A 21642-nucleotide genomic window follows, 5' to 3' on the forward strand; every position below is an offset into this window, starting at 1 on the left:
TCATTGTTTTTAGCCCCTGAATGAAAAACAAAAGAAATTCCTTTAACCCTGGATTTAAAAAATATGAAACTTCTCCCTTACGGTTATGAAAAAATCATTCCAAAGGTAGGGAGCACAGTGATGGGCAAATGCTTTGCTCCCAAATATTGCTTTTTTGTTACTTTGTTTTGTTAGTTTTGTTAGTAGAAATTGTCAGATAGCTTGCACCTTAAAGGGATATACTGTATACTGTTAAATGCCTTCTGTATTTGGTTTAATAATTTGAATAGGCTAGATTAGCTGCTCGCTGACAGAAGGACGGAAGGACGGATGGACAGACAGACAGACGGACAGGGTGAAAAACATAGTCTCGGGCCATGCCTTCGGCCTGGCGGAGACAACAATTATCACATTGCAGAAGCTGCTGTTACAGGGAGATACGGTCAAGTGTATTGGATGCCATATGTTCTGAAGATTTTACCTAAGTATGTACAGAAAAGAGTACTGGAACCAAGAACTGACCCTTGCCGAAACCACAATTTACACTGCAATAATTTGACTTAGAGCTGTTCTAAACCATACAGCTGTGTTCTGTCAGATATTGATATGGGCTTACAGTCGCAGAGAATGTGGGATTCCTTTTTTGTTGTTTTCAAGTCTATGGGAATGATATACCAGTATCAAGTCATTGATAATATTGAGGAGCAGCAGACCTCCTAATATAGGGAGTAGTTCTGCAATATACAGGTAGTATATTTGGAGCCAGTAACTATTCTAGCAAAGATATTCCAGGAAACTGTATCAAACTGTTCAAGTGTGCTTTTAGTTTGATAGGTAATGTTGTTATTCATTTTATAAGCTGATAAACTGCAAAATATGAATCATATGAGACACGGTAGGTATTTATTACCATCCCTGATCATACAATGTCCATCTCATGAACTGAACATAGAATGAGTACTGGAGATAGGACCCGTGCATATAGAAAGGAGTCTGCTTTCCCTTAGACAAAGACATTCCTTAATGAATACATGTGCTGACTATATCTGGTCCTGATTAAGTGTGAAACAGGTTGAGAAACACCCTGGGGGACAGATGAAGTCATGGAAGTAATCTCCTTTGTAATCAATTCAATCTTTTAATTACAAACATTCATGAAGTCGTGGTCACCAAAAGACAAGCAGTGGGCAGTGAGAGCATGATTTCTATCGCTATATATATCGGTTTAAGTCTTTAGTGTATTATGCAGTTCTTTCTTTCTTTCTTTCTTTCTTTCTTTCTCTCTTTCTTTCTTTCTTTCTTTCTTCTTATTAACCACATCCACCCTCTCCTCCAGATGCCTTTCTTTTCATGTGTCTCCATCACAGATGGAGAACACTGATGTTTAATTATGTTCATATTCATGTATTAAAAACAGGCTTCACCAAAGTGCCTGTGGTTGCCTGAGGAGTAGTGTGTGTGTATGTGTGTGTGTGTGTGTGTGTGTGTGTGTGTGTGTGTGTGTGTGTGTGTGTGTGTGTGTGTGTGTGTGTGTGTGTGTGTGTGTGTGTGTGTGTGTGTGTGTGTGTGTGTGTGTGTGTGTGTGTGTGTGTGTGTACATGCACGTGCACGTGCACTTGCACTACAAACTTGCACAAGGGTGATTGACAGACAGGAAAGCAAAGATTTGGGGAAATGACAAGAAAATCAATTGAGTGGCCGGCCCAGTGATTTTCTTGGAGGCAGTGACTTCATCCACTCAGTCCCCCAGCAGGCGAGCGTTGTATTGTCAATGTCAAGTTGATCTTCTTGATGTTCTTAGAGTTAAATCGACCATCTTTAATCATCTACATTTTAGTCTCTTGCCTCTCACTCCCTTTCTGTTGGTCTGTTTCCTTTTATGCTCTGTGCCTCTGTCTATCTCCCTGTCTCCCCGATACATTCTCTTTATCTTTGATCACGGGGACAGCAGAGGCAGGCCTCTGACGTGTCAGTTAATGGCAAATCAATGACAGGACAATCAAGTCATGGTGTGATCAGCCTCTCACACACCACCGGATGAGCATGGCTTTAAAAGCAGCCTGCTCCCCTCCCCGGGTCATCGTCCAATAGACAGATAACAGCAAATCAATGTAAACGCTATCATGGCCTGTCTTCCAAACAGACAAAACAATTGAGCGCCTCCAAACAGCAACACAATTGAAAGTAGCACCTGGTAGGTAATGGGGCAGGTGTACTAGCACTGGAGGCTTTGTGCCAAAGCTATATGGCCAGAGAGTTAATAGTAAATCAATGACAAGTCCATTATCTGTTTGGTGTCCATTTGCTAAAATGAAAGAGATGGATTGGAGTGTCACCGGATAGAGAGAAAGAGAGGTAGGAGGTGTTAAAGGGGTAGATAACAGGGGAAGGTGGATAATAGTGAGAGGAAAGGCGAGGAAGAGATACAGGGTTTAATCAAGAACACTCTACTACAAAGGTATAGCCATCTGTGAAGAGCAGATCAATATCTGTGGCCAATGATCTTCCTTTTCCAACCAATGAAGGTAGGTTGGAAAAGGAAGATCACAGGGCCTTCTTTGTCCATCTCCAGAGCAGAGCCAATATCAGCAGCCATTCCCCCAACCCCACCACCTGCCCTGCAAAAACGCACGCACGCACGCGCACACACACACACACACACACACACACACGCACACACATTATTTTAGCTTTGACAAGGTAAAATATCACTGCCTTTGGCCTCTGTTAACGGTTTTCAAAATGACTCTCTATCACCCTCTACTGACACAATAACATTATGCTGGGATGGAACCTTAATGTGAAAAAGAACACTGGCAACAAATTCTAATAACTTGGCATGAGAATGCATTGTACATTTTTTGAAAGGATATCCCATTTGCCATTCATTTATTTAATGCTGTTTAAAAACCACTAGAGGTCACTGATGCTTTCAAAAGGGAACGTATTCTATACCTTTCTCCTATCTCAGGCAAATATAGTACAGTACAGTATACAGTAGGTCGACTCCTTACCTTAATGAGGACTCAGCACTTGACACAAGGCGTGTTTTGGGCCTTACAATCTATGAAAAATGAATCTAAAGGTGTTTAGTCTTTAATAACCATCGTAACACAGCCATAATAACCAGTGTTAACCAGTTTTTATAATGGTAGTCAAAGGGACTCTGATCAGGCTGAGCCGTGCCCAAATTTGGAGTCATAGATCAAAGATATGACATAGAAGATTGACATCATACATGACTTACTTCACAGGGTGGCCACATGACGTCCGAGATCCACATTGGAGGCACGCCGTTCCCATTTGGATCCCAAGATCATATGATTAGATTTTTTCTCACTATTACCTACAAATAATTGGAGTTATAAAGTCACTGCAAGACATTCTATGATTCAAGCCTTTTTACTTTTATCCCGTGTTGGATATAGGCTTGGAAATAGGCCTCCATATATTTCTGAACTAACAGTTTTGAATGGCATATGAATGCTGCACAGCAGCCAGGACGATTTTCTTGGCCTTATTCAATGTCCTTTGAAGATCTTAAAACACACACGATTGAGATGATTACTAATCATTAATAATTGACAAAAATGATAGTTATTGACTAATTTGAAAAATCTTAGAGAATTAAGGTCATAGGCCGGCTATCAGCATGAACAAGAAAAATCATGCTGATCAGCCAAATATTATGCGCGCAGACACACAGGCGTTTGCATGAGCCTGAATTTAATGCCTTCAAATGTGCACCCTTTACAGCGTAAAAACACACTTGACATACATGCAGTCACTTTCCTACCGTGACTCCCTGTTTTCCTGACTATCTCCACTGTATCTGTCAAATAAATGCTCAGAGAAGCCCCCCCCTTCCTGGCAAAAGAAAGACATACATGCAGTTCACTTTGCAACATGTTTTGAGTATCAAACTCTTACTAAGGCAGCAATGGTGTGTTTGAAAGCCTTTAAAATGCTTTGAAGGGTGTGTAATTTAATTGAACTACCCGTATTTTGCATCATATTTTGGACTCCTGGCTTTTTTTGAGTCCCATTATCTTCAATTGTTTTGTACACATCTCAGAATCTAATACTCACATTGACATGAAACTTGCTGATTGCATGCTGGTTTCCCGGAGGATGAACACTACGGATTTTGGTAACTCTGTGGCCTGTCATGCTCCCTGGAGGATGAGCCCTAATGAGTGACCCCATAACCTTTCTTCTAGTGCAGCCCTCAGGTCAAAATGTCAACTTTGCACACAAGATACCTCATAATGTAATGGGCAGTTTACAGGATGTACCATTCAGATTTTTGTGACCCATGGCCTTACCTCTATAGCGCCACATTTCCATTTGGGCGTAAGGAGCAGAGAGAGATCTTGGACTTGTTTATAAAGAAATTGAAACACCACTCAACCCTCAAATGTGGTAGTCATACATTGTCCGTGTAAATGAGCTGACTAAGTGATTTTCACATAGTGCTCACTTGGACAACGCAGTCTGTTTTGTCCCCTATCAACGACAAATGATTGTAATTCCAGACAGCGCTGGTGTAAAATGACCTCTTACAACCCCTTGTTGTTGGTGGGTGTGTGTGTGTGTGTGTGTGTGTGTGTGTGTGTGTGTGTGTGTACTCAAATTACACTAAAGTCTCTTTAGGACAGTCAAGATAGTGACCAGGCAGGAGTCTATTCATCCGGGTGTAATGTTGCAGCATCTGAAAGCAGAAATAGATGGTGTAGAACCGTTAGGACAGGCCCACTGTTACTAAGACGGAAAATGACATAGAATTGAAATAGTTTGTTTCCCGATTTAGAATTATGGTACCAAGTTCAAAATAACATTTGAAACACATTTTACATGGAAGTTGACACATTGTTATTAAGGATGCTTACATGAGTATCACATGTAACATCTGGCAGCTGTGTCCAATTTATCTCCTTTGTTCTCTCTCTGATGAGCTTACTTCATCCTCCTCTCCTTTGCCTCATTTCCACACTCCTCTCCCCCCTCTCTCCTTGTCGGTCACCTTGTGTGTGTGTGTGTGTGTGTGTGTGCGTGTGTGTGTGTGTGTGTGTGTGTGTGTGTGTTTGTGTGTGTGTGTGTGTGCGTGTGTGTGTGCGTGTGTGCGTGTTAGTGACGATGTGAGAGAGCTCAGGCTCCACTCCTCCTTTCTTTCCCACGCCGGATGATGATGCTCGGCTCCTCTAGAGAGAGGAGGAAGAGTGGAGGAAGTGAGGAAGGAAGGAAGGCAACGAGGAGGAAGAAGGGGGGAGGAGGAAAAGAAGAAGAAGAGAGAAAAACAAGAAGAGAGAGAGAGAGGGGTGCTAGGGGTGTAGCTAGCTGTTAAAGCTAGGGGCCGTGCAGCTTGGGAACACCCATGGGTGGCTGTGTCGGCAGCCACCATGACTCCTCTGGCAGCCTGAACGAGAACTCGGACGGCACTGGAGGTAGGAGTGACTTTCTCTCTCCTGAGCGTCTTCTCTTCCTTCAACGCGGCGGTTCTCGCGTATTACGGGTTTGTACGCCGCGCTGTTAGACGGGCACGGGTGACCCATCGAATTGTGTTACCCCAGAGGTCGCTGTGTTCGAGCTCACGATGTGTCGCATCGCCTATAGATTGATTGATTGATTGATTGATTGATTGTCTGATTGAATACTTTATTTAGAAGTTTGCAGAAAAAAAGCACATGAAAGTACAGTTTAAATACAAGTTCATCTAAATAGGATTAAAAAAGCCCATGAAAGCCTAATGGCTTAATTGTTTCAAATGGGGTACTTATCCGCTATTTTCAAATGGCCTAAATGCGCGTTAATGTAGTGTTTTGTAATAATAATCAAAAATCTACGAAGTAACTAGTAACTAAAGTTGTCAAAAAGAATGTAGTGGAGTAAAAGTACAATATTTGCCTCTGAGATGTACTGGAGTAGAAGTAAAAGTACAGAAAATTGGAAATACTCCAGTAAAGTAAAAATATGTCAATTTGTACTTAAGTACAGTACTTGAGTACACCAGTGGGTGTGTTGATGTACACTCTTTTCTCTTGCACAATTTAAATGTGGGAGGATTACCTTACCTACGTCTGAAGTTATATTATATCATAGCTATCCTGACAGTTTCTCCCGGGGTCACATAATTCGATAGGTCACCAATGTGTCCAGCACACCCTCAGCCTATATCCTCCTAGTGGTCTCCTCTTTCCATATTTCATGCCCGTCCGTCCCCTCGTCGAGGAAGACATACACGGATTGTATAGTCCCCGGTCTCCCTCCTCGGGCCTTAATGCACAATATGGACCAACTGTCCGCTCAGCACTTCATAATAATCATAAACTGAGTTGTTCATGATCTATTCCGTGTCTCTGCCTTTGTTCTTTCACAACGGGGACGATGGGCACTGTTGCCAGATTTTGTGAGAAATAAGCAACATGGGTCTATGAAAACAAGCCCAAAAGAAGCGACTAGGATACATGAGCCCTTTGAAAATAGCAGATGTACAAGCTCTTGTGAGCTTGTAGGTCTGCTATTTTCAAACAAATCTGGAAGAAGATGTGAAAAATGTGCAATATTTTTTAAACGTTTTATCAACACACATTTTGTTTGGGGGGGTCCCTGGCACAAAATAATTTCAGATGGGGGTCTGCGTAGTGCGAACAAATATATTAATTTAGGGGTCCTTGACATGAAAGTGTTTAAGAGCCACTGGTTTAAACAACATTAGACAGCAGCCCTCCCTGTCTGATAAACCTCTTCAAATGTAGGGCTGGTCAAACCTACAGGATTCCCCAGTGTGAGATGATAGATTATATATATATATATATATATATATATATATGAACGATAAGGGGGGAAAAATGGAATATCCAGATACTGAAATTGTCACCGTTTATCATCACTGTTTCAGTAAGAAGAGCACAGTCTCTCCGATGCTCCCCCTTTAAACAGGAAGAAGAGTGTTTTCAGTCAATAAATCCATATAAAAAATGGAGGTACATTATTGCTGAATGGTGTAATTAATTAAAGTTTAGAGAGGAGACATGCCAATAGGGACATTTGGTCCATATATATATACTTTCCGTGACACTGTAGCTTGCTGCCATGCTGTGCAAAAAGAAAAAGTTTCACATACAGCAAAGGAATGCAAAAGGAACCTGGCGTTGCTGATTTTCATCACTGCTAGCCTGTAAACCGTCTATAAGCTGATAATAGATCAGTCCTGTGTTATATTTAAGTTATCGTTTTTATCGATTGTTTGATGAAGCGTGCCTGCTGTTTGCATTTGCCAGGAGATGCTTTCGTGGCTTTTGGGCTTAAATATCTTCCCATCACGATTCTACAAAGCACACAGATTAAGGAGAATAATTAAGGAAAAACTACACTGAGTAACAGTATAACTCATTTCAATTCTAATGAACTAGGCCTGCCCTGTCTTTGACTGAAGCAACCGTATTGTCTGTCTTCACAGCTCAGCTGGGTAGTGAATGAAATGCTGTAGGTGTTGTTGAAAGGGAAAGTTATTTTTCACCATAATTACGTAGAAGCAGGCAATACAACATATGAGTCATCAACAAGAAGTTATGAATAAAACAGCCAGCTATCAGCTGCAAACAGGGGTACAGTCAAGACAGCGTATAGAGCCCCATGGCAATTGCTGTACTTGACGGGGGCACGGTGGCGCAGTTGGTAGCGCTGTCGCCTCACAGCTAGATGGTCCTGGATTTCGGTTCCCACCGGGGACGCTGTGGGTGCTAGGGGCGTGTTCTCTCCTCCACGTCATCAGTGACCATGCCCTAGGTGTGGGCGAAAGGGCCTTTCTGTGTGGAGTTTGCATGTTGCAGGTTCCAAAATTGTGGGATAAAAATAGTAAAAACAATATTATGCTGTACTTGACAGTGTTGTTTCCTGGTGATGTTTCCTAGGCAAGTGGGTGGGGGTGGCTTGGGTTCCGGTGTTGGGCAGCAAGTTATTTAAAAAAATGTAAAAGACATTTTTGGGGCTTTTTTCTGCCTTTATTGATAGAATACATTAGACCAACAGGAACTGGGGAGAGAGAGATGGGGAGTGACACGCAGCAAAGGTCGTCGGGATCGTGAGTCGAACCCGCGACACGCTGTCAGACTGCATTAGCAGCAGCCTAGGTGCCCGGACAGCAAGTTATTTTCATAACAGATCGGGGGCCAGGTGAAGGGAGAGGTTCTGTTTATCCACTGATGCAGCCTGTGTAGCTTCTTTCATTGCATCAGTCCATCTCTTCTATCTGTGTGCCCGTCTCTGTTGTCGTAGAAGGACACATCTGGTAGTCTGCCATTCTGTCCTTCTGATGCCGCTTAAACCCAGTCCCAGGGCATCCAGTGGCTTAACCTGTATAGTCACAATGCTGTGGGTTCTAATCCAGTTCAGAGCATGCAGTATGCATCATCATGTATCACTAGCTCCCAGTTACTGCCCGCACAGAGTACAAAACAATGACGTTCGCCTACAAAGCAACCAAAGGTATGGCACCCCCATATCTTCAAAGCCTGATCCAACCCTACAACCCCTCCCGCTCTCTCAGATCAGCTAACACAGGGAAGCTGTCAGAACCTTTGCTAAAACATCCGGGACAACGCTCCACACGTCCCAGACTCTTCTCCCTTCTGGCTCCCAAACTATGGAATGAACTCCCCATTGCAATTAGAACTGCAGACTCACTCCCAATCTTCTGCCGTAATCTGAAGACTCACCTCTTCAGACTCCTCCTCAGCCCGTAGCACTTGCCCTAGCCTTGACGACCTTGCAGGCTTATGCAAAGGCTAAAATGTAACTTAGATAGCATGTTATGTAGACAGATGCCAGGTCATTGTTGACCTGGCATCCTATAGTGTGTATAGTTTCAATGTACAGGCTGATGATAGGTTCTTGGTTTACTTTTGTATTAGTTTATTATTAGATTCTTGCTTTACTTAAGTATTACTTTATTGGCCTGGGCCTTAGCGTGACGGTCCAGGCACCCTAGGCTGCAATGCCAGCCTGACAGCGTGTCGCGGGTTCGACTCCCGTTCCCGACGACCTTTGCTGCATGTCACCCCCCATCTCTATTCCCATTTCCTGTCAGCCTACTTTCCCTGTCCCTCTATAAATAAAGGTATAAAAAGCCCCAAAAAAAAAATCTTTAAAAAAAAAAAAAAAAAGTATTACTTTATTATTAGATTACAATTTCTATGCATTTGATGTATTATCTTGTGTCCTTGTTTACTGTTAGTCGCTCTGGATTAAGAGTGTCTGCTAAATGCCTAAATTGTATCATAACGTGTTGGAAAGTATCTGAATGTATTTGATAGCTGTAGGTAAACTGCGATTAACCACTATGACATGCTATCACAAAACCCAAATGAATGCCAAAGAATGAATCCTGTTGAAAAGGTACAGTAGTTAATAGACATGTACAGCAGACCAGCGGTGTAGAGATAAACTGGGTGCACAGGCAACTAGTTAACAGACAAGTGAGTGAACAGATATAGTCTATTCACCATAGCACGTTCAGCTAGAGGCCGTGTCATTGAAGAGCTGTCACGGGATCAGTGTACATGTGTAGAGACACACCAGGTGTAACTCAACACCACAATCAGCTGTCTTCTCTGTGTAGCCCACACGCACGTGCGCGCACACACACACACTCTGTGTACAGTACCTGTCACTCCTTTCAGCGCCAGTGGTGACTGGTGAGCCAGACATTGGTGTTGTCTCTCCTGTCTGGCCATTCTGCAGCAGATGAGGTGCCAAGTTCTAACCCCTCTCTCTATCTGGGTTCTTGAATAAAATATTTTAACTGCTTCACCGTTTGATGAGATTTGAGATAACAGGCAAACGTTGATCAAAATAACAATTCTTTAATTAAGTAATGCAGATGTTTAACAATAATTTAACTCTTGAGAGCGTAAAATGAAACCAAATGGACCCTTACGGGTCCATTTGGTTTCATTTTACGCTCTCAAGAGTTAAAGATCTACTGTATAAGGGTCCATTTGGTTACCAACTCTCCATCATTTAGCTAGAGACCACCTGGAACTCCCTCAAGGACCACTGGTGGTCCCCGGACCACTGGTTGAGAACCACTGCTGTAGAGGAATAGTACACTGCCAGACTATAACAATCTTCTTCCCGGGCAAAGCTTCAGTGGGTACAGCTATGTCACCGCTGTCATCCGGGGTTTAGTCGTATTAGGCCTACACACTCTTGTTAGATCGCAAGGCTGCTTTTTTTTCTTTCAGATCAGGCCTGACTCTCCGTTCTTTTTCTCTCCCATCTCTCCTTCTCCTTGTCTTCCTCCTCCGCCCCCTCTCCCATCTCCCCGTTCTCTTCCTCCATTTCTGTGTGCTCTTCCCTTCCACTCTTTCTCCCTTCCTCCTCCTCCTCCTCTCTGCCAGTTGCTCTTGGGCGTAACCAGCCCCTGAAGCGAGAGCGGCCTAAATGGAAGAGTGACTATCCCATGACTGAGGGGCAGCTGCGCAGCAAGCGGGATGAGTTCTGGGACACGGCGCCGGCGTTCGAGGGCCGCAAGGAGATCTGGGATGCGCTGCGAGCTGCCGCCAGCGCCTTTGAGAGCAACGACCATCAACTGGCCCAGGCCATCCTGGACGGCGCCAGCATCACACTGCCTCATGGTACGACGTGCACACACACACACACACACACACACACACACACACACACACACACACACACACACACACACACACACACACACACACACACACACACACACACACACACACACACACGGCGGCAGTAGATCAGTAGTTGGAGTGGCTTCTTGTCATAAGGGGAGGGAGACCTTTGTTGGTCCTGTGAAGAAAATTCAGTTTCAGCCACTGTTGATTTTGTCGACTAATACTATGACGAAAAATGTTCGTCGACTACCTTTTTTCACTGACGAAAAACTTAAATAAAAACTATATAAAAGCTATGATGACTAAAACTAGACTAAATATACTGACATTTTCGTCAACAAATAAAAACTAGACTGAAATGTTAGCGAGGGACTAGTGGAGAAGAGATCCAGTAGAACTCAAAGACAAGTCATTTTATGCTTCGTTGCGCTCAGGTGTTGCGTTGTGAGCTTGTAGATCGGCTATTTTCAGCATGCAAACAAGTGTAAAATTGGCCATTACGACGGCATCAAGGCTAACCTGACACCGTCAAATGGAAGAAGCTTGCGACACACATTTGTTTCACAGCCTACTTCCATCTGAGACTCCGTAAGCAGAATCGATGACAGAGGTTTTTATTTTTTTCAAGCTACTAGGCAGGTGATTGGATGATCCCGCCCCTAGCAGCCGCTGATTGGTTCGAATACGCAGCGTTGCGGGCAGCTTTACTCCCTGCGCGATCCCAGACCTCCTTCCTGAAATCAAATGCAAATGAGATTTCCGGAGGGAGGGGGGTTTACCAGGCTACATCAAGGCACCGCCAAAATACATTTTAGTCGACTAAATCAACAGTAGATTTAGTTGACCTTCTGATTAAGCTATGGCTGCCCCACCCGTCAAAGTGTACTTGAGCAGGACACGAAGTCGCCCAAACTGTTCCGCCGTGTGCACCTAAGCAGCACACTGGCTGGGTCAAATGTAGAAAAGTAATTTCCCTTGGGGCATCACTACAAGTACCCTTTACACACTTATTCCAGCGGCAAATAGTTACATAACAAACTACGGGTGAAATTCTGCTTTCATAACACTGTGTGATCACAAAGGAAAATATAAAATAAATCTAGGTACCCCCTCTTGGCTCCCTGAGGAGAGTGGTTGAAGAAGTTCCCTTTCTTCCTTTGAATTAATGAGCGTGATTCATCTGTAGCCACTTGAACACTAGCCTCGATCTCCAGGCTTTTATTTTCCTCCGCGTTTTGCTCAAAAATGAGAGCCTGGACCAGCCTGTTGACGTTCCTGGCATAGGAAGTGGGCGTCGCTCCACATGTTGTGATGTCGGGGCTCTCAATGCTGCACATTGGGGAGGAGGAGGGGCGCGGGGGCGGGAGCACAGATGGATGGATTTTATCTCCGGAGATAACACACACACACACACACACACACACCCTCTAGACCAGATATCAGACACGCTAGGGCAGCCTACTTGAACACAGACCTCCCATTCATTTGGACTGTAATTGACATTTCTTTTTTTTGGGTTCTAAGGGTCCTATTCAGCGTGCACTTTGAGCAAACCGCTAGTTTCGGAGTGCGCACTAGGCAAGAGGCGTTGCCCCGCAAAATTTGGTATTCTGTGGTACTCCCCCGCCCCGCAAAACACCTGCGCTCCCCGTTACATTATGCATAGGTGTGGTTTGGGCGTTACAATGATAAAACCAATCACCGTGCCAGAAGCCATTGCCTTTAAGAGAAGACTGCGCTAGCCGTCATCCGCCGTCATCCCCGATCCAATATATGCTCTAGCCTATCTCCCCGTCTGCACTGTTGCCTGGTCTGATTATTATAAGCCACATTGGGCTTGTTTTCCTTCTTTTTTATTTTATTTATCCAAATACATTTTTATATTAATGTGTAGCCTATTGTGTTAACAATAAGCGTGTCATATTAGTCAGATCCGGAATAGTATTATGAAACTTAAAGCCATTTAAAATATTTATACTATTGGTACACACCGGCTGCTCCCAAATAATTAATTACATCATGTTGCCACAACGCTCCTACAGGCACCCATGGACCTCCAGCTGGTCGACCACAGGGCTGGGCGGTGGTACACTGACATACAGTAGCACATGGGTATAATAAATGGGACAGTTTTAGGAAAGATATGTACTCACTTTGGCTGTTATTGTTCTATTTCCACCATTCTAATGGATTCCAGGGGTGTGTAAACAGGGGTGTGAAGTTGCTCCATAGTTTCCTCTGAAGTGACGCAGTTAAAGTTAACTTACATACATCCATATTGTCCCCGTTATCTTTCATCATCCACCTTTGTTCAGTAATCCCGAACAGAGTATACACTTTAAGTTTACATCAATCATATCCTCTCAAACCCAGACACATTGCTGCGAACCGCGGTTTGGGTGGGTTCGGGTCAATCAAATATAATTATTAATTAATATCGGATAAAGCGCGGGTGAAATATTGCGGTAAATAAATTAATGACATCTAATAGCCTATATCTATCCATAAAATAGCTAAATCTCTGCGTGCTTGTGTCTGTGTGAGTGTGTAGAGCAGTGTGCGATGCGATGACAAAATGCGTCTTTTTTCTTTTTTTTGAACCGGTGCTATAATAGCAGTGTGCTCTGTATGTTGGATGCCGCATGTATGTTGGATGCAGTGGTGGAAAAAGAACTCAAATTCTTTACCTAAGTAAAAGTACCGATACTGCAATATAGAAATACTCTGTTACAAGTAAAAGTCCAGAATTCAAAATTTACTTGAGTAAAAGTACAAAAGTTTTGGCATCAAAATGTAGGCTACTTAAAGTATCAAAAGTAAAAGTACTAAAATATTTGAAAATAGCAGATCTACAAGCTCGCAACACGTCCACCGTTGAGAGCTTGTAGATCGGCTATTTTCACAATATTTATCTGTGGAACCGAGTCAAACAAAATGGGGGGGGTCCCCAGTTCAAATATGGTTATTTTGGGGGGTCGATGGCCTGAAAAGATTGAGAACCTTTAACAGTAAACATGAACGTAGCGTTTACGTGGGGAATATAATAATAATAATATAATATATATAATATAATATTCACCCGCAGCATGGGTTTAACGAGACAGCAGCCAAAATGAAAATCACACTAGATGATCCGATCATCTTATAAAAAATGTAAGTGCTTAAGATTTTAGCCCAAACCCAACGGGACCCGACCCGGCCCGTCGGCACCGGCTGGGCCGGGTCGACGTTTTTTTTTTATCCAAATAAATTCATATATTAATTCATTTGTAGCGTATTGTGGTCCCAATAAGCAACGGCTTTCCAATAGTATATGACAGCCATTTAAAATGTTATACTCTTACACAGCTGTTGCCAAATAATTAATCATCAGGGCAGAAGCGCAAAAGTAGGTCAAATCAATCAATCAGCCAGCTGTTTTCTGTCACATTTGTCTGAATGGATCTTCAGACAAATTGGATTATTTCTTCAAATGACAAGAGCAGGCGGGCAGTAGGCTACGACTACGAGGTAACATTGGATGTCAATTCAATTCAATTCAATTTTATTATAGTGTCAAATCACAACAAGTTGTCTCAAGACACTTTACATGTAGAGAAGAGACCCAACAATCCCACCCTGAACAAGCAATTTTTGCGACAGTGGCAACGAAAAAAAAAAAAAACTCCATGCAACTCCTTCCCATCAAACAAAGTAATCCGAACTGTTTTTTTTACTGCTTATGCTTGCTGAAAGCGTGATTTTTTTAAGACATGACAGCAATATGGAAAAAACGAAAATATCTCAATTAAAAGTATATTTCGTATAATAACCGAATATCATTCTTAAAATGGTTATGGGGCAGTGTATATATTTATATAGCCCTATTTGCTCCAAGCTGTTTTTTAAATACAATATAGACTGTTGAGGGTGGAATGACTCCTGTTCTGAACGAATTACCAAGATTTAATGCAGCAATTAAGCTTCTTTAGAAAAATGACTGACGGGCTGGGCTGGGTCTAATTTGTCAATTATTAGTCGAGCCGGGCTAAAATATTTAGGGGATATGAAAGCTCTAGTTAGTAGTTTGAAGTGCTCATGTGGCCTAGTTGCTTCTTTTTGTTTTCATAGACCTGCGGTTGCTTATTTCTCACATGCTGCATGCATGGCAACACGGCTAATAGTCCACGGGCACAAAGCCATTGCAGTGTCTGTGTGCACTTGGCGGGTGGTTTCAGAAACGGGCGGGTGCTTTTAGAATCCACTATCCCCCCTCCCCAAGCCGTACCCATGTGTGGGTTGAGAATGGCAATGTGGGGGAGATAGCAACAACACGCCCACGGGCACACCTCCACGCGCAACTAACGGCGTCGGCATAATGGGGGACGGGGAGCGCAGGTGCTAGCAGGTGCTAGAATAACATATAGGGGGTGCGCAGCTCCAATTCTCCCTATTTAACGGTAGTAGGGGCGGGCATGTGGTCCTGAATAGGACCCTAAATCTACAATCCTTTATGTCAATTTTCTCCCTATCCTGACAGAGAGAGGTGTTTGCAATAAAGCTGAGGAAAAGCTAGACCCGAAACGTCACCTTTGGTGGTAAATAATATAATACAGTGTTTCCCAAACAATGGGTTGGGACCCGTTTTTGGGTTGCGGGTCGATTTTTAATGGGTCGCGAGTTCAATGGGTCCAATCTCCTGTTGGAAGGCTGTTCCAAGGCTCACTGGCAAAGGACTTACCCTCAACGCCATTTTATAAAACCAAATAATAAAAAAGAATAACCGAATGATTGCTGACCAATTATTTGTTAACCAATATTGAGACTGGAAGCACAGGTGATTGTTTCATGCAATCAATTCCCAACATATTGTTTCGGGGTGCGCTGGTTTCAGTTCATTCAACCTCCTCTTGTGTGTTGGCTAGTGAGGCGCGTCCTAGCGAGACCTGAGAGGATGGGTTTCATTTGGTGCCGGCCTGCGCACGCATACTGGTTCTTATCAGTGTGACGTTGTCTGTTAAAGGAGAATTCCTGTCATTTTAAGTGTTATGTTTGATGTGTGTCAAATCACTTACCAACGTAGGAATGAAAATCGCGTAACTCCACAGAGCCCCCTATCGACCCCCACCGTTGTCATTATAGGAGGATATAGGATAGCCCAAATTCGCCTATTTTAACCAATGCAAAGTCTGTTTTTTTGCTTCTAGTACTCATTGTTGAGTCCCATGATAATGTAACAGGCGCTAAAACTCCCGACAAGCTAACGGCTAATAACAGAACGAGCTAATGCTGGTTGCTGGTTTCTCTCCCGACCTGGCAACCTGGGGCTGCCATGCAGAGAGATAAGCAGCCCCAGCGTTAGCTCGTTTGTTATTAGCCGTTAGCTTGTCGGGAGTTTTAGCGCCTGTTACATTATCATGGGACTCAACAAAAGGGGTCTATTGTCTTCATGGGGAAACAGCGAACCTTATGCAACGGTGTTGTAAAAGTGCAACATCTAGTGGCTGAACGTTGTCTATTGAGCCTTTTAAGTTGACTTGACTTATCACCACCTTTTCTAGACTTCAGATATTTAGATTCAAAGCTTCCACCTCTTACATTTCCCCCTTTTTGTTCCTTTATGCAGACAGTTAAGAAATCTGATAGGGAGACACAGGACAGAATGGCTGCGATGGGATGTGATCTCTGTCCAGTAAGGGATATAGGCCTGGATGGCATCCACCTCACCTACACAGTTAAATCCTCTGAAAGTGTCAAAATGGAAGCTTACAGGCTTTTTAGGGGTTTAGTTGGAGTATTTGTAAGATTGCCAGCTGTGCCTTCTTTGGCTTATCTTCCGGTCAGATGGTAAAGATATGCTAACTTTAGTTGGCCTAGAGATAGACAGGAACCGTATGGCCGTTTTCCAGCACGCAATTGTGCTGCAAGTTGTCGGATGTGCATTAATGCACAGTCCCATATCATCACAAACATGCTCACCAATTACCTTATTGCACTAGTAGCACAGTAAATGATTTGCTTGCTTAAGCAGAAGGCTATCTTTTTCTGCAACACGCACATTGATAAGAAATGTGTACGTGTTAGTGGTGCTGCAGAGAATGAAATCCCTAGCTCAGCTACTTTAAATCTGACAGAGAAAGTGCTTTCCGGGCAGGTGCTGTCGAGGTCAGGTAAGGTGAGCTGAGGTGTTAAGATGAAGTGAGGTGTTGCGCCATAGCAACAGCTACGGCTGTCCAAATTGCTGCATGTTGTATTATTAGAAACATAGCAGGTTAGACTGACCGCTTCGGCTGCAATTGTCTCCGCCTCCCTTCCTGCCTGCATGTCTGCCTGTCTGTCTGTCTGTCTGTCTGTCTTTGTGTGCATCTCTCTTTTTCGCTCTGAACGGTGTCATACAGCAGACAGCCTTGTAACCTCGCACACACCGACTGCTTTAGCTACAACACAAGAGGCAGTAATTGCTTCTCTGCCTCCCCAGATCACACGCTGTGGATTCGTGTTACCTTAGTGTTGACCACAACGGCTTCCTGTGTGTGTGTGTGTGTGTGTGTGTGTGTGTGTGTGTGTGTGTGTGTGTGTGTGTGTGTGTGTGTGTGTGTGTGTGTGTGTGTGTGTTATAGTTGCTGACTCATTCCACTTTCACTTCACTGTAACCTTACCGTCTGTCTCCAGTGCCTCATCTGGCTTTCTTCTTCAAACAGTCATAAAGCATCATGGCATGCGCCGACCTGTAGTTAAAAATGGCTGCTGCTGGTCATTCAGAGACTTTAGGTGAGCCGTGTTGGCTGTGGCAGGGGGAACTCTGTGACTTATTGTTTTTTTATTACCTGACATTTGGTTGACGTGGCAAGACGTAATTTCTGATGAGTAATCAGAGTAAGTAATAGGCTCTATGCACAGCAGCCATGTTATCGCTTCCTTCACAGGTGTTACCAGTGATACTAATGAAGGCTCTGTTCCATTTAGTGTAGCACAGTGGTTCTCAGATTTTTGAATTTCAGATTTCCACGACCCCCATAACTCTGAGAGTGTACAAATGGAACCAAATGGACCCGTAAGGGTCCATTTGGTTCCATTTGTACACTCTCAGAGTTACACAGCCGTAAAGGGCCATTTGGGAGTGTTTCCAGTGAGCCAACATGCACAATATCAACACCCTGACTCCGTCTGACCAGAATGGAACAGAGCCTTCATTAGTATCATTGGTAACACCTGTGAATGTCTTACAATATGGCTGCTGTGCATAGAGCCTATTTGTCGTCTGTGTTTTTCACTACGGGGAAAAGGGCTCACGGTTATGCTCATATGTTTTATTGATTGAACTGTTAGGCCACACTTTTGATCATCACAGTAGACCAGATTAGATGTTCTGTATGTAATGTAAAGATCTATCTAGTTTACAGAGTTTAAACAAGACAATATACTACACATCCAGAGTGTTAATTTAACACTGAAAGTGTGAAACAGACACAGAGTATAAGGGTGAAAAGTACAAATAGACTTAAGCAGTTTAATCCAGGGCAAGTCTGTGGGCTCTCATTGCTTTGCTTTGAGTCTTAGGTGAGCGGTGTAGATGGGAGACAGGTTGAAGAATTATTTTTAAACATTAAGAAAATGTGGGACAATTAGTGTTATGAAGGATGTGCTCTAATAGGCTGCTCCAATAGGCTGTACTCCCAGTCTATATAAAATACTGACAAGTGAAAATGGAGTCTGTTTTGGAGGCCCCCTAATGATCCCAAGAGAATCACCAGATTTTGCTGTGAGGAGAATGTCATCATTCTGACATTAAACTCTTTCTTTTCCTCTCTGTCACCTACTCGTGTACACTCTGAGTCACTGTAGTTAATTGTCAAAGTGAGTAAATTCTTGAGTAATAATATGTCACTGGCCTGATATTACACTACTTTCACTCTCTATACCGACCACCGTAGGGACTGCTTCTCTCATTTCCCCATTCCTTGTTTCTGTGATATTAGATCAGCTTTTGGCCAGCTTTCTGTGATATTAGATCAGCTTTTGGCCAGGCTTTTTCAGTCTATCTGGGGAAAAAGGGTGCAATTTGGAATGCACCGACATGGAAATTCAGGGACGATAGACGATACCAAAACCAATTTTGTTGTTGTTATTTCCCTCTTTTGTGCCAGGGAAACAAATAAATCTTCACTATAAAAAATAACTGGTCAGAATCTGCAGCTGGGTAGGTTGCAGTCTTGCAGATAACACGCCAACATAGCCAGCGCAAAATTGATGCTTCCCATAAATATTGGATACAGCAAATACTCATTTGCTGCTTCTGTGCTCTGTGAGTGACATACCGCAAGTAGCAATTCCTTTCAAACAAGTCCCAGTAGATGTTTTTGGGACAGTGAAGAGAGATTGAATTAATGTATTACCCCATATATACACGTGTATGTTTATATTGACAGAATCTATCTTTTTTTGCATTTGTTTATGTGCAAAAAGTGTGATTTTGAGACCATATAATGAGAGTGAATGGAATCACTACTACAAGGTATCAGAGAGATACCGCTAAGATTCAAGAATAAAAATAAATAAATAAACAATTGCAATTGCCACCCCCTAACATTCAAAATGAACATTATTAATTCATTTAAATTACATTTTTTATTAAAAAAATTGTGAAAATATCCGATCTACAAGCGTGAGCTTGTATATCGTCTATTTTAGCTAGTGGTCACTTGTTTGCCATCCTTTAGTTTTTTTTATGAAATGACGCCTCTAACAAATAAGTACAAAACATAAAATACAAAATAGATTTTTTAATATCTGGCCTGACCATCTGCACTAGGACAGGACTGGGTTAGGGTTCATAATCTATAACGTATTAATAGATATAAATATTGCCATAAGTATCATGTACACTCTGTGACCAGTAATATGGCCATACTGTAATACTGATCTATCATCTGAATATATATGTACAGACTATCGACAGTGCATATGATGTGAGGCTGATATAGTATATGTACAGTGCCAGCCAGCTACTCAGTGGGAATATGGATAAATATAGAATATGTAGTCAATCTACTGTGAATATATAGCCTTCCTACAGTATACATATTTAAGTAAATACAGAACATTGCTTTTTTCCCTCTTAATAATGAAAATAGACAAAATGAAAGGAATACAGTTTGTCATTTTAAAATTAGTAATAAATGTTTATACAACTTTGTTTTTAAGTTTTTTGTGTCCTTGGGACCTTCACACTTGACACTGAATTCAACAGCTAATAGAGATATTTCAGTGGAACGGTGATTATGTGCTTGAATGCAAGGAGAGAAATGCTCTAAATATACAGACGGATGACAAATTGGTCTCTGATGAAAAATGAAATGAGTGGGTGAGTGAGTGGGTAAACAATGAATGCAGAGGCTGATGATACAATTAAGCAATTAACTTCCTGTCATGCTCTGTGGCATTTATAAAAATGCTAAGCAGGCGCAGTTGACCTCAATCTTGGATCACAATGCAAGAGAAAAAGATCTAAGTGACTATAAATGAGCTTCAGTAACAAAGACTGCTCAACTTGCTGGTGTTTTCAATGGGAGCACTGACTAAAGTGACATCTGCGTTTCGATCTATGGGAAATACACCGGTAAATAGGGTCCGAAACTGGTCAAAAGCACACATTCGATGACTGTGCTGTGCGTGTGAAAACAAGAAGAGCAACTTTTCCTCCAAATACAACTCATTTTGGGGGTCCTTGACATGAAAAAGATTTAGAACCACTGATATCAGGAAACTGTTACGATTTAGAAGACATGTTTGGAATCGGCTTCAGGTCTTAATGGGTTAAAGGGAAGGGTCACTCACTGCAAATCAATACAAAGTTATTCTGAGTGAGCACCACTTTCCCTATGATGATGAAACACTTTTAGGGCTCACTGAAATGGTTTGAGTGTGAAAATGTCAATCATAATTTTATGGCCTTTGCAGTCACCAGCTCTCCACCACCATCATCATTATCAAAGCACCAAATGAGGAAATGTCTTTTGTTAGAAAGTTGTTCCATCCCTCCAGCAGAGGGACGTGCACTGAAGCTGTCCTGACACTTTATGCTGGTTATTCCTTTAATGTGTCACCCGTCTTGGGTTTGGTCCATTTATTGATTTCAACTCAAAGTAATCAAATGAATCATCATGCTGCCACTCTCCCTCCTCATTCCAGGAGCACTGACCGAGTGCTACGACGAGCTGGGCAACCGCTACCAGCTGCCCGTCTACTGCCTGTCGCCGCCCGTCAACATGATCGAGGAGCGCTCCGACGACCCGGACGGCTCCGACCCGGACTCCTCCTCGGCGGCGGACCATCCCTCGGCGGGCAGCGGGAGCGAGGGGACCTCCGGAGGAGGAGGAGGAGGAGGCGGCGAGTGCCTGCTGCGGCTGCGCCTCTCCTCGGGCCGCGACCTGCGCCTGGCGGTCCGCTGCAGCGACACGGTGGGCGCCATGAAGCGCCGGCTGCAGGCGCAGGAGGGCGTGGCGCCTGCAACGCAGCGCTGGTTCTTCTCGGGCCGGCCGCTGACGGACCGGCTGCGCCTGGAGCAGCTCAACATCTCCAGGGACTATGTGGTGCAGGTGATCCTCAGCCAGCCGCCGCAGGCGGAGCCGCCGGAGGAGGAGCCCGCCGCCGCGTCCGCGACGGAAGGCGGGCCGGCGCCGCTGCCGCCTCAGGAGCCGACGCCGGTGGAGAACTGAGCCCCGCCCGGCGACGGAGACACGTCCAGTGTTGCCAGATTCTGTGATAGAAACAAGCAACCAGGTCTAGGAAAACCAGCCCAAAAAGAAGCGACTATGGGCCACATGAGTACTTTAACATGTACACCAGCTATTTGAAAATAGCAGATCTACAAGCTCACAACGCGTCGCTTCGCGACGCGTTGTGAGCTTGTAGATCGGCTATTTTCAAATAAAATCTTGCGGGGGAAATTATAATAAGCAGATCTGGCAACCTTGGACACGTCGTGCGTCACTGATGGAGGAGGAAAGATGGAGGGAGGAGAAGAAGGTTTCTTTTTGTC

At 43.5% G+C, this 21642-nt stretch overlaps 1 protein-coding gene across 1 annotated transcript; it reads left to right on the forward strand.

Moving 5' to 3' along the window:
- Positions 1-5135: 5135 nt before the first annotated feature.
- On the forward strand, positions 5136-21414 carry ubtd2 (ubiquitin domain containing 2). Its single transcript, XM_084073208.1, has 3 exons — positions 5136-5423; positions 10380-10616; positions 20793-21414. The coding sequence occupies exons 1-3, from the start codon at positions 5354-5356 to the stop codon at positions 21317-21319; spliced, it is 834 nt and encodes a 277-aa protein (XP_083929334.1). The 5' UTR covers positions 5136-5353; the 3' UTR covers positions 21320-21414.
- The last annotated feature ends 228 nt before the right edge of the window (positions 21415-21642 follow it).

Source organism: Gymnoscopelus microlampas (genome assembly GCF_963454915.1).
Source record: "Gymnoscopelus microlampas genome assembly, chromosome: 12".
Taxonomy (NCBI): domain Eukaryota; kingdom Metazoa; phylum Chordata; class Actinopteri; order Myctophiformes; family Myctophidae; genus Gymnoscopelus; species Gymnoscopelus microlampas.

What these genes read in the sequence shown, in the direction of transcription:
- ubtd2 (XM_084073208.1), top strand. Translation starts at nt 5,354, where the DNA reads ATGGGTGGCTGTGTCGGCAGCCACCATGACTCCTCTGGCAGCCTGAAC. An exon ending in GAACTCGGACGGCACTGGAG is followed by an intron (nt 5,424 to 10,379) that starts GTAGGAGTGACT and finishes CCTCTCTGCCAG; the next exon opens with TTGCTCTTGGGCGTAACCAG. An exon ending in CAGCATCACACTGCCTCATG is followed by an intron (nt 10,617 to 20,792) that starts GTACGACGTGCA and finishes TCCTCATTCCAG; the next exon opens with GAGCACTGACCGAGTGCTAC.